Genomic DNA, 12809 nt, shown 5'->3' with positions numbered 1-12809 from the left:
AATGGCCTATTTCTAGAAACCAAATGTTGAGTACATTTTGATCATCCTTATAAGAACGTGATATTTCAGAACTACAACAAAACGTCACACTTTCATTCACCAATACTGTAGAAATCCTCCTCATAACATGGAGATACAATGGTGATAAAAAAATGTTGTAATATTGTAATTTTATAATTTTATATTTTTATTTATTTATTTTATTTTTTATATATTTTTTAATTCTTTTTTAAAATTTTGTAATTCTATAATTTTATATTTTTTGGGGGGATGATTCTGAGAAGTCTTGGGGAGGAGTTTTAAGTTATATTGTGTGAACAATAAGCAAGTGTGGCCAAGTACATGTAGCTTCATGTGACAAGTTTAAGACACCAGATTTTATTACAAGTCTAATGTCTCGGGATAAACTATACTTTATTTATCTGACTAGAAAATAAAAGAAAAACAAACACATAGCTTTGATATTATTTCCATCAAGTAAGAGCTACACCTACTCTAATTCAGCCAACGGGCTACCCAGAGGAAATGATGGAGTTGATCTAGCAGCTTTCATGAAATATGAGATTCATGATTGAGTGATTGATTGATATTATTAATTTCTGCAATTTCATGACAAACGTAATATACAAATGCATTTTTCTTGTGTACAAATCACAGGATTAAAAAAAAACCAGAATTAATAGACTTGATAAATACAACATATTGACAATTAATGAATACAAATTATATGGTACAGTGATAATAAAGAAAAATGATTTAAAGTTACAATCTAAGGGGGGCAATTGCAGAAAAAGGCTGTATCCTATAAGCATATCAATGCTTGAGAGTGGAAACAGCACAGCTGACTAACATAGATAATGTTTATCCAGGGTGAGTATTGGGGATGAATGGAGGGGGGGGGGGGGGGAGATAGATTGTATGTGCTGAGTGGCAAGTACATGAAAGGAAGTGATTGAATGATTATACGACAAAATTAGGTGAATCTTAAGCTTTGTCTTGAATGTTCTGAACAACTTGGACTGTTTGATGTGATCTAGTAGGGGATTCCATATCTGGCCCGTTTTGATAACCCTGGGCAAAATGTTGTGAGGTGGTGCGGCCAGACTACCGTATGCGGAAAACAGATTTCTGTTGTACTTGCTAGATCCACATATAATGGCCATACAGAGAATAAGTTACTGTACAAAGAAGAAGTCTTCACCCCAGAGAGAAAGTTGTTTTTTGTAATAAAAAGCAATACTTTAGGACCAAAATGTCTTCAAAATTTTTTAGCAAAATTTGACACTTTGGTCTGTAAAAATTATAATGTGACTTTGAACATGGGTTAAAATTAGATAACCTGACATGCTATGTGCTCTATACAGCGTTTCCTTTGCTTTGTAAAAAGAAAGATCCTAGATGAATTCCTTTACTGAAGGAAATGATTTTTCCCCCCTTATCTTTCATGGATAATGCATGATGACAATAATATTTCAAGCTTTTGTAATAGAGTCATGAAGAAAATGTTTGTATTGAAAAGTTTTGGAAGAAAATGTTAAAAATGCAAACTCTATGAAGGATGTTTTAAGAATGCTGTCTTTTACAGTGCTTAGGGGGTACATATGACAATATGTTTCGTCAATGTGAACATGTCCAAAAAGAGATTACCTTATATCACACATGTTCATTGTTGAAATTTGCTGTAACTCCTGCACTTGATTCATGAGAAATAATGTTTCAGAATTGTTTTTTTTTTTTGGTTTTTTTTTTTTCTCTCACAGTCAGACCAATTAGCTGCAGCTGGTCATTGACCTCACACTTTGTGTAGATGCTCTAGGGAGGATGGCCAGCAAGTTTGACGAACTGCGCAAGAAATTCAGTGCAGAGGGTGGGAATGGGAACCCCCCGCTCGGAGCTGGGGGCCCACGGTTGCCCGGGAGACCGGGGGGTCGGAGTGGGGTCCACAGCACCGCCAGTGTGGCCGGTGCAGATGGAGTAGGGAAAGTAGGGGCAGGCTTTGGGAGCCAGCCGCCACCGCCCAAACTACCAGACCGCACGCCCTCCAAGACTTCCAGCTCCTCAAGCTTAACGGGCATTCCCCCAGGTGAGGTCATCTCACTTACCACCGTGGTAACCCACTTATCACCATGGTAACCCAGTCAGCACTGAATTCTTATTTGGGCAACATGCAAATGATTGTGATGAATATTTTCATATTCTAAAATCCCCATTAGGAGAATATGATTTCATCTATGGAAATGGTGGTGATAATTTTGGTGGGAAAATCTAATCCACTTACTGTTTTCCAGTGATTTTAGACAATTATTTTCTGAGTACATGTACCATGAAATGCTATATCTGAAAGCACAGTGAAGTATATGAAAGGCTAACAGTGATGTTGTGTGATGTATTTTTTGGATAATATTTTCAGCATGCTCATATTAAAAAGATTATTGATCCAAATATGCAGCATGTAAGTCAAATTTGAAAAATCACCCCGAAAATGGAAGTACATGTAATTGAAGTTTGTGTGGATATTCAAAGTTTGGAACTGCGTACAATATTTGTGATGCACTACTTCATTTGCTGTGTAAATTGTTTCATTTTACAGGTCATGAGTTTAATGATGATTGTATAGTGTATGTTAACCAAATGTGGCTAATTTGACAAAACAGGATATTGTAGTGTCAACATGAAAGTGAACATTTTCACCCATTAAAAAAAAGTTCATTGAATGTGACTCATTTGATAGAACAGGAAGATCCGATTGTAGTGTCGACATCAAAGTTTAAAGTTTTCAGTGAGAAAGAAAGTTCACCAAATGTACTAGCTTATTTGACAGAACAGGAAGTGGTAGTGCCAACATGAAAGTAATTTTTAAACAGTAAGGCAAGGAGAAGTCCATTTAACCACTCACAGCATATAAGTGATCCTGACAATTCAATTCAATCTGGTTTATTCATGCTCAATACTTAATGGCTAAATTTCGGAATAACATACAGCTGTATGTACACTAAGATATACAATGTAAGATATCATTATTACATATTCAAACAATACATAATAATCATATACATACACACACATACGTATATTTATAATTATTTATTAAAACTGTGAAAGAATAATAAGTTTACTTCACAATATGAAAAATATACATACTAAGACGGCAACAATCAACTATGAATAAAAATGTCAATTGCATGGTTTGCTATTACTTCATGTACAGGTATAACCCGAACCAACTGGCATATAGCGTCCCTCGTCATTATGCTGTATACCATGTGCTTTTAATTATGACATACACCAATCAGGTGACAAGCGAAACACTTGTCACCTGATTGGTGACAAGCGAAACACTTGTGCGATACACACACACACACATGCACACACACACACGCACACACACGCACACACACGCACACACACACACACACACACACACACACATTAATAAAAGGTAAATGACTTTTGGTTGTGGGATATACAATACGGAGGTACATAGGAGCAGCAAAAAGCCAAGTATGTTGAATCTGTAAACAGGGTTCAAACTGTAAAATTTTGTTTTTAAAAGATGATTTCAGGTTCATCTTGGAATATGTATATTAACTTCAAATAATACATATTACATTGCATCAAAATTTTAAGATCACTTGCAATCTCCCCTTAAAAAAAAAAAAAATGCAATCACATAATGCAAGAGAATTACCATGATAAAATCCATTCACCGACACTGACAGCTGTTTTAAAATGGTTTTATGTCTACCATCCACCCACCACCAGCTTTGCCGACCAGAAATACAGCCCCAGTCCTCCCGGTATCCATGGCAGGTGAGCCGGAGCTGGAGGAGGAGATGTACACCGAGGCAGATGAGGACTTGGGGGTTAACGGGGAGGATGAGGAGCTCTATATGGTCGATCTGGATGATGATGATGATGCCAATGCAGAGGGCGCCACCATCTCTTTACCGGCGATGTATTACATGGTAAGAGAGGGGGCACATCATCTCGCAGTCAAGTCACGTTAATACCTGGGGATAGTCTTCCTACTCTTTGAACGGAAGCATTTATGTCCTGCTTCTGCGATTGAATTATGCAATTTGTCTCATAAATGACCCAAAATATGCAACATTTATGTAAGAAATAGTTTGTGTCTCTTGTGTGTGTTTGTCTGTATGTGTGTTTGTGTATATGTTGTCATTTCCTGGTTACACTTGTATTTGCAGTTGTGATTGTTGTGGTTAAACAGCATTGGTGAAACAGGAAAGTCCTTGTGCGGTGGTAGTACGTAGTGAAATAATGTGATCCCTCACAAAGCGATGGATTTGCCCTTTCCGTAAATCTTGTTGATATAAGATGTACTTTATATGGACAGCCTGTGTTTGCTGGTATGAACCAAACATTCTCATCATTTTAGTATGCTCACATACACTGAGCTGCTCATTCAGGAGTTATCATCTTGACATAGAGTTGTCATGAATTAAAAAGAGACTGCTCTTTCTTGGTGAATAATGCCATGCACTACTTCACCTAGTACCTACGAAGTTTGATTTTGATGTCATATAGACCAGTAATGATAACCTTCTCTTCTCTGTCCCGAACATGATACACAGATCCATTGTGTGTCGATAAACACATATTACGGTGCACATCAAATGTGCTTTATTAGGATTATTGAACTTCACTGAATACTAGCTTTGCTGAAAAAGAGTTTGGCAAAGAGGATATTTAGTCCGGACGTCATCACACTTTATTTCACCAGATCTAATCACGTAAAGTCTTCAGATTAAACTTATATCAGTATGAATGTAATGATATATTCATTTATTTCATATATTTCTGATGAATTTGTCACAGTCTGTGAGTCTCAGCTCTGTTCGATGCGTATGGGTATCTGTGCTATTTGTGTTGCAAACAAATACATATCTTTTTATCCCTTCATGATGGCTCTCGTTGCCAAATCTATCATTGTTCTTATCAAAACATATTCTCACGGAAATACTGAGCTGTAATTGATTTTAAAAGTGTTCTAGTGGAAGTGTGGACACCAGAAACGATGGATTCCACTACAGGATCCATTCTGCAGACGTTTCAAAAAGTATGTCTGATGCACTGACAGGTCATGTAGTTTGAACTTCTACATCCTGACTTTGTCCTCTTCCTTCTCCGTCTGCCTCTGTTATGACTTTAAAGTTAAAGCCTACCTTTCGAAAATATTATGTTTTACACATTTCTGTAAAATGATATTCAGTCTTACTGTCTAATATTAGGTCTGCTATTTAGATTTTTCCGTTCATGTCACTGGATTTGAAACTCGTCGCAGATTCCAAATATGAAAAGATGAAGTAAAGGATGTTTATAGGCTGTGAGAGATGGTGTTCTGTGTAGAATTTATTACTACACACATGCAGTATATACAGCTGTATAGCCCTCCGTGTGTTGGAATGATATTGCAAATTAAGAAATAAATATATGTTAGAGATCACCCCATTCCTCCTCATGCCATTCATCCTACAATTGTAGAGCTCCCATGAGAACACATGTACTGTTCATGAAGTTTCAGAATCATAAGGCTCATTATTCTAGTTTAAGTGATTTCCCCTACTGGCCTAGGATATAACCAACCTTTAAAAATGGTATTGCAGAAGGAAGTTTCAGAAGGAAAGGTATTAAAGGGAAAGTTTTCCCCAAATATCTTTGTCTATTCAGTGAATGCAGAGGGATTGAAGGACAAGTTCACCTTCAGATATATATATATATATATATATATATGTATATAATAGGACTAACTGAATGCAGCAATATTAGTAGAACACTTAAAGATAATAAAAAGTTTTGGTACCTCAAAAATTTCCTTGTCTTAGTTTGTGTTTCAGGTTAAAGTACAAATTTGTACCTTTCATATAACTAACACTGTGAGACTTACTCGCCCCAAAGTGCTCTCATGTCTTAGTAATCATGCAATTAACTGCGACCAGCAGCCCCATACGCATAGCGACCAGCAGTCCCATACGCATAGCGTAATCGGGCTTCGCATTGTAGCATTCAGGATCATGACAGATTTAGTATTGCGGGATAAATGTTAACTCTCCGATTCCGATCGCATGTTGCACGATTTGTGTGCTGATTTGTGACTGTGCTATGTTCAAACCATGATCCCTATCATATCTATTTTCACGTTGGAAGTTAGCGCTGCCTAGTGTTGCTGTTCGCTTTTTGTTTCACTTCCGTTGTCAGAACATTGCGGTAGAAAAGCTCAGATAGAAAGCCAAACGAAGAGTGTACACTACAAAGCGAGCGTACTGGTATCTATTGTAGCAACAACAATGGAGCATGCACACATGGACAAAACATTTCCGACACGCTGCGAGACGTATCTCCGAAAGCCGAACTATGTAAATGTATGCGATGCACTAGCCAATCGCATGCGAGATGCCGCGCCGTAGCAACACTGGGCATATTGGCGCGGCGTTCGAAAGAAGATCGAAACTGACGAGTGCGATCCAACATAGGGTGTTTAAAATTCCATTTTCGATAGGAAAAACTTAGTCTTATGCTGTGAAATTTAGTGTAGATGTAGCAAACATATAAGATTCAATTTTTGCAAAAAACCCAAATCAACAAAAATAATGGTCAAAATCTTTGTACCCCGCCTAGGAGGGAATTTGCTCTTGCGACTTTTGCCTGAAACCGTTGTTGCTGGTCACATATTTCACTTTACTCGCATAATAAAAGAGCACTTGACTAACCTTACGCAGAAGGCAGGGAGAATGATATTACCCTTAACATATAGGTCAGTAACAAGTGAAGGGAGTGTGTACTTTTTCAAAAAATGAAATTTTGTAAAATTCTCCTTGAATTGTCCTTATATGTATCATTCTATGCATCTGACATCATACACTGTAGTAGGCTTCTCATCCAGAAGTAACTTCACAGAAACTTTAGACATTCGTAACTTTTGAACAGTTTGCCCATTTTCCTCAAACTTTCAATAATGTATTCTGCTAATATCGCTGCATTCTCTCACTCCACATAGGTGAACTTGTCCTTTAATGTAAGACAGGAAGTGAAAGTTATAGGAAAAACAGACATTATTCCACATGCTACCCAGTTTAGATGGAAACTCAACAACAGTTTGTGATGTCACAGTAATTTAATATTCAAATATTCATGTAATATTCAGAAGATGATAAAAAAGGATTTTACACAATAATCCCTTTTCTGGGAGATCAAAGAGGACTTTTATTCAATTCCTCCATTGAGAATAATATAAATTTGCCTTTTGGCTTATTTCAATCACAGATCTTAGGAAGGTGTTCATTTCATTGAAACAATGAAGACATATAATTTCTGTGAAATGTGTTTTGTAATGTTCTGCATACGTACATGTACTCCTGTGACAAGTCAATTTATTATAGAGTTTTCATCTCGAGAGGGCAGCACATGAAATAAATCAAAACTTTACAGATTGTCCTCAAACTTTCACTGAGTGTTCCATTAATCTTACTGCATTCCATGAAGCCACATACGTATGTGCTTGGGAAAGATCCCCCTTTAGGTCAGAGCTTTGCCTTGGGAAATATTTGCTATTCCATGCCAACTGGATATCTACTGTTTGCTAGAGCTGATGCCGGGAATAGGAAATGTGGTCCTTAGATATCATTCTTTGCATTCTTTTTGTTTTCAACCATGCTAAAGTTATGATGAATATGGGTAGCCCTGTCTTATCTCAAAAATCCAATCTACTGTCAAGAAGTTTTTACATGTAGCTTACTTTTTGATTTGTGAAGATTTTCTAATCAAACCAAAAACTTGGACGTAAACCTAAAAGACCTAGGGAACTAAAAAACTTCAAAACATTAAATATGAGAAAACCCCCTTCATTGGTCCAATTAATGAATCCTTGCATCAACTTGTTTTCATTGTAACTGATTGACAAATAGCCCTTCATCATCAAGGTAAAGGATTTGAACCAAAACGATGCCTGTCTGTGAATTATCAAACATAATCAGGCGATCATTAGTTCAAATCCAGCCTGAGTGTGTAAGCCCATGATCTGTTTTGTTTTGTTTTTTTTTTTGCAATTTGGCTACTACTAAAATGCTGAATAACTGGTGCTTATTTATGTTAATGAAGGGCAGTTTGTCAATCCTTTGCAGTGAAGAAAAGTTAGAAAAGGCCTTTAATTCATCCTGCTAGGGAAAGCACAGTGTGAGAGCCATTGTGGGAAGATCTCTTTGAACGTAGAAAGACAGAAAGAAAGAAAAACAAAAGTCATGGCAGCAGAGACTAGCTGTATCTACAGTAGGGAAAGCTTCTTTGCTTTCAGTTTCCTTGTATCCAACCTCTTCAACCTTTGCAAGGTCTGTTGGAGGTCAAGGGCAATAAAGCGATATGAATGGTGATCTCCTTTTTTTTTTTTTTTATTAGGATGGCAGGGCAGTTTTGTAGTCACATAATCTTCAGACTTTGCACATGATAATGTTTTTCAAAATGATAAACAGTACATGATACCATTGCAATATGGAGAGCATTTGAACAGTAGCTTTGTCATGGTGTCATTTAATGCAAACATTTGCTGGATTCTGCCACAAACTATAGTTGCAAACTGTATACTCAAGCGATCCAAGTTCTGATTTGGGATCCTGTGTCTTCGTTGTGAAGTTTAACTTGAGATCATCCATTGATACATGATAGAAAGTGGTTCTAACATAGAGGAAACATAAAAGATACCTTCTAAATCATTATTCAGTGTATTTTATATAACACATAAATAGATCCTTGTCATTTGATTGGTTGTATGACACTGATCATTTGTCCCATTTTACTGTTACAGCATCATTTGTACAATTGTGGCTCCATTTACTGTGATATCTTGAATCCACGCAATTTGCTCCATTGCACGCACGCCGAGAGCCCGGCACACTACGTACGTAAAACGCATGTGTTTGCAGCGTGCGTGCAATCAGGCATATTGACGGACAGCATGCTAGCATCTAGCATTCAGCACTCTCTCGATCTCAGATCTCGCATATTCTATCTTGTCTCTAAATTCATAAAAACATCAAATGACAAGGATTGATTTTTAGGTGTTGAATAAAACAAATAATAAATGTTTTCCATTCGTGCAATCGATATAATATTTCATTTGGTGAAAGATGGAATTATTGATCCATTCAACGAGGCGCATTTCATCTTTCACCTTGTGAAATACGCTATCCATTGTACTCATAAATATTCATTATTTGTATATCATTGTTCTGCAGTTGTCTGCTTCTTTTCTATCTTTTTTTTCCCCACATAAGCAAACACATGAGGTAAAAGCTAGAATGTTGACATTATCATCATGCAACACTGAACATGAGCAGTAGAACCCAACAGTGTGCAGGGCAATGCTGTATTAAAACTGTGCACATGGGACATGCCCCAAGAAATGCCACATCACTACAATGTGCACATCAATGGATATGGTACGTTGTACAGTTCCTACTCAACCGATGCTATATGGTCTGAGAAACAATTCATCCATCCTTGAATGCTCCTTAATGAATTGAATGATCACTGTTTCAGTTGTCACATGTAAAATATGTCGTGTAAGGAAATCCTACATAATATACTGGACATGAATTCCTTTAAATTGAATGAGGAAATGTCAGTTTAGATGATATGACAGCTATCACTAAGATTATCTTTAAGTAAAAATGTGGAAGTTGAAATGACTTCAGATGATTGCAGCCATAATTTTGATGTTTTCATCAAGTGTTTGGACACTAAAGGGGACCTAGGGTTACCTGAAACTCTCAATTTTACGCTGTTGCCCCTTGTGAATGTAACTCGCCTTTTATTGTGAGGGGTGCACTTTGTTTACTTCCTGGTTGGAATTTGTGTTTGACTCATGGCATGCAGTTTGATTTCTTATGCCATATCTTCTCTATTCACACATGCTGGATTCTTCTTCTGTCTGGTATTTGCATCCGTTTGGATTTGATTGTGAGTTTAATAGTAAAAGTAGGATTACATCTGAAACACTTTGTCCCACCTATTCACCTGTTCAAGGCTGTGATAGTGGTCTTTCAAATTGTTTCATCCATGTCAAAGTTATTTGTAAACTACATCACATGTATGAATACTATTTTTGTTTATTATCATTCTCCATCAAGATAATGATAATTGCAGTCTTCATGGTCATACTAAAATTCTTCAAGATGTCACTAAATTCTAGTACAGGTAGCATTCTGGAAGAGATTATGAGGAGACATTTTCAAAGCAAGACTCAGATACTTACATTTAAATTATACGTGCCAACTCTCGCAGACTGGAAGCCTTGAAGTATGTATGTCATAATATTATGTTTGACATCTTTGATATTGATGGGCATTTGTCATCCATACAATACCCTTGCTACACATGGAACAATAGCACTAGTCTGCAATTGAAAACTATCCCCTGAAATAACGACCCAATAACCTTGTCCACAGTAGACCCTACAAAGTTTTAATGGCCTGCATACTATTTACGAGCTTGTGATGAGTGCTTTCGGAGTAGCTACTCAACTTGGGTCTCTTGTGTACATTTGTGTATATTCACTGAAGGTATTTAAAAAAAAAATGTGTCCATTTTCCATTGTATTTCACTTCCTGTAGATAAAAATACATCATTGGGCTTGACGAGTTGTTCTACCAACATTTTTTCCCTTTCTCACCCCCCCCCCCCTCATCAATAACACACCATTAAGTACTTGTATGTAGCTCATGTTATGGTGGCCCAATCTATTTCAGTTCCCTGCACCCCCCCCCCCCCGACTTTTACTCTCATACAGTACCCACTAATACCCATGCCATTCGTGAGCTCATGTAGTCATAACCCTGTTAATGTGAAGGGTGCTGGCAGCATTGTAGTTTTCATAGTGTTCATCCATCCATCCATTCATCTGTATTAGATGTTAGAGTATAATGACGTATAGCAGTACACACATCAAATTTTTCTTTGAATCATGTTTTCATTAAAAATGTGATTTTATAAGATAGTGTACCATAAAAAGACTGCTGGCTAACATTGACAACATGAGTGATAATTTGAGGTACATGAAATCTATTGAAACTTTTCAAGTAGATGCCACCCCCTCCTAACATTACTTCACATGCAAGAAACTTGGGATTGCCATAATGAATTATTACTACTCAGTAGAAGAAGCCATGTAATAGTGGCAGTGTTGACAAACATAATCCTGGCTTGAAAACCCACCAATCATCTTGATTTATGTGAATATCACTTGCTCTAAATTTCTTGAAAAGAAATATTTAATTCATTGCTTTGCCAAGCTTTGTCATTATCTTGTAAAAGAAGAAATTTTAGTCCTTTTCCTTTGCAAAATAAAATCTCTGGTAAGACTATTACTTGGGTAAGACTTATGAAGTCATCTGCTCAAAAATGTTTTTTTTATTTTTTTTTTTTTTAGGATTCACAATTATGTAAGATGCTGTGTCAGAAGAGTTACTTGTACTTGAGTTTAATTTAAAGGTCCAGTTTACCTTTGGGAGCAGTGATTTTAAAAATGTTCAAGATATCACATTTGATGCATACGTGTAGGTCTGTTGTATCACAAAACATCCTTCCATATAAAATTTTCGCAATAAAGCATAAAATATGAGGAGATATCAGTATTTTCCTCAATAAACCATAACTGTAGACGGTTCAGTCTGGAAGCATTCTCATTATAATTATTGTTCACATTTTGTGTAACAATACTTAACAGCAATTATATGGATTCAAATTTTTACAGTGGTTGTTTCTCTCCCTAACTCACATTTTAGCACTATTTCAAAGCACTAATGGTGGTTTTTGTTTCATCTGCAAATGGTAAATTATGCCTTTAAGGCATTACCTTCTCATTTTCTGAGTAATTTTACTGGCAGTCTTCCTAATCTCTTTTGATATGAGGAAAATGGACCTTTTGGGTATAACTTTGCCTTTGTTTGGTGCTGTTGTTGAAAACTTTGAAATTCATTATAAAGTTCTAGTGAGGGCAAGGGCCTGTATCAGTACCATTGTCTGTGTGCTATTACAGTCTTGATAATTTGTGTAAAATCTTGAGATTCAAAGGCATGGTTAATGATTAACCCCAAACTGTACGATGTTTGACATCGTAAACTGACCATGGGAATTCCTTCGTTGGTGTGAATGAAACTGTTTGTTTTTACCAACCTTAGTCTCACTTCAAGCAACAATCATGTGTGTTATTTACGAGACCATGGAAATACTGATCTTTTGGTACGCTACTAGGTATATTGGTGGCTTAACCAAAGGTCATTAATAGGCATGAACTGTAAAAAGCCATGTCGTATTCAGAGAAAAGTCAAATTGATGATTAAAGGGTGTGTACAGTTCTGGTCGAGGTGAGGATTTAGCTTTTAACGTTTTGCGAGATATTCAGAAACCACTCTATGAGATGTCAAAGAGCATGTAGTTCTTAGGGGTATCAAAAGTTTATTCGATGTAAATCGGTTTTGAAATGGCTGAGATATCCAAAAACAAGGTGAAACAAAGAGATCCTAATGAAGTTGTGGCATGTCGCCTTTTATTATTAGCACTTTTTTGGATATCTCAGCCATTTGAAAACCAATTTTTATCAAATAAACGTTGAATCCTTCTTAAAATTACATGCTCTTTCATTTTTCATAAGAGGCTTTTCATTATCTCACTTAGGAATGTTCAAAACATGAATCCCCACCTCAACCAGTACTGTACAGTCCCTTTAATGTAATTGTTAACCCATTGAGGATTGCCTGATTTTACTACAACGCACATTTCCCATAGACCCCTGCCAGAGT

General features: G+C 36.6%; 1 protein-coding gene across 1 annotated transcript in view; it reads left to right on the top strand.

The window, feature by feature from the left end:
• The first annotated feature begins 1821 nt into the window (after nucleotides 1-1821).
• Nucleotides 1822-12809, top strand: part of LOC140237520 (tyrosine-protein kinase Fer-like) — a 73294-nt gene continuing 62306 nt past the window's right edge. Inside the window, exons 1-2 of the mRNA XM_072317452.1 lie at nucleotides 1822-2083; nucleotides 3763-3965. Coding sequence (XP_072173553.1) covers nucleotides 1822-2083; nucleotides 3763-3965 — 465 coding nt within the window. The remainder of the gene's footprint in view (nucleotides 2084-3762; nucleotides 3966-12809) is intronic.

This window comes from Diadema setosum, chromosome 14 (assembly GCF_964275005.1).
Source record: "Diadema setosum chromosome 14, eeDiaSeto1, whole genome shotgun sequence".
In the NCBI taxonomy this organism is placed as follows: Eukaryota; Metazoa; Echinodermata; class Echinoidea; order Diadematoida; family Diadematidae; genus Diadema; species Diadema setosum.
Note: the sequence above shows the minus strand (reverse complement) of the source record. Positions and strands in the feature narration are given on the sequence as shown.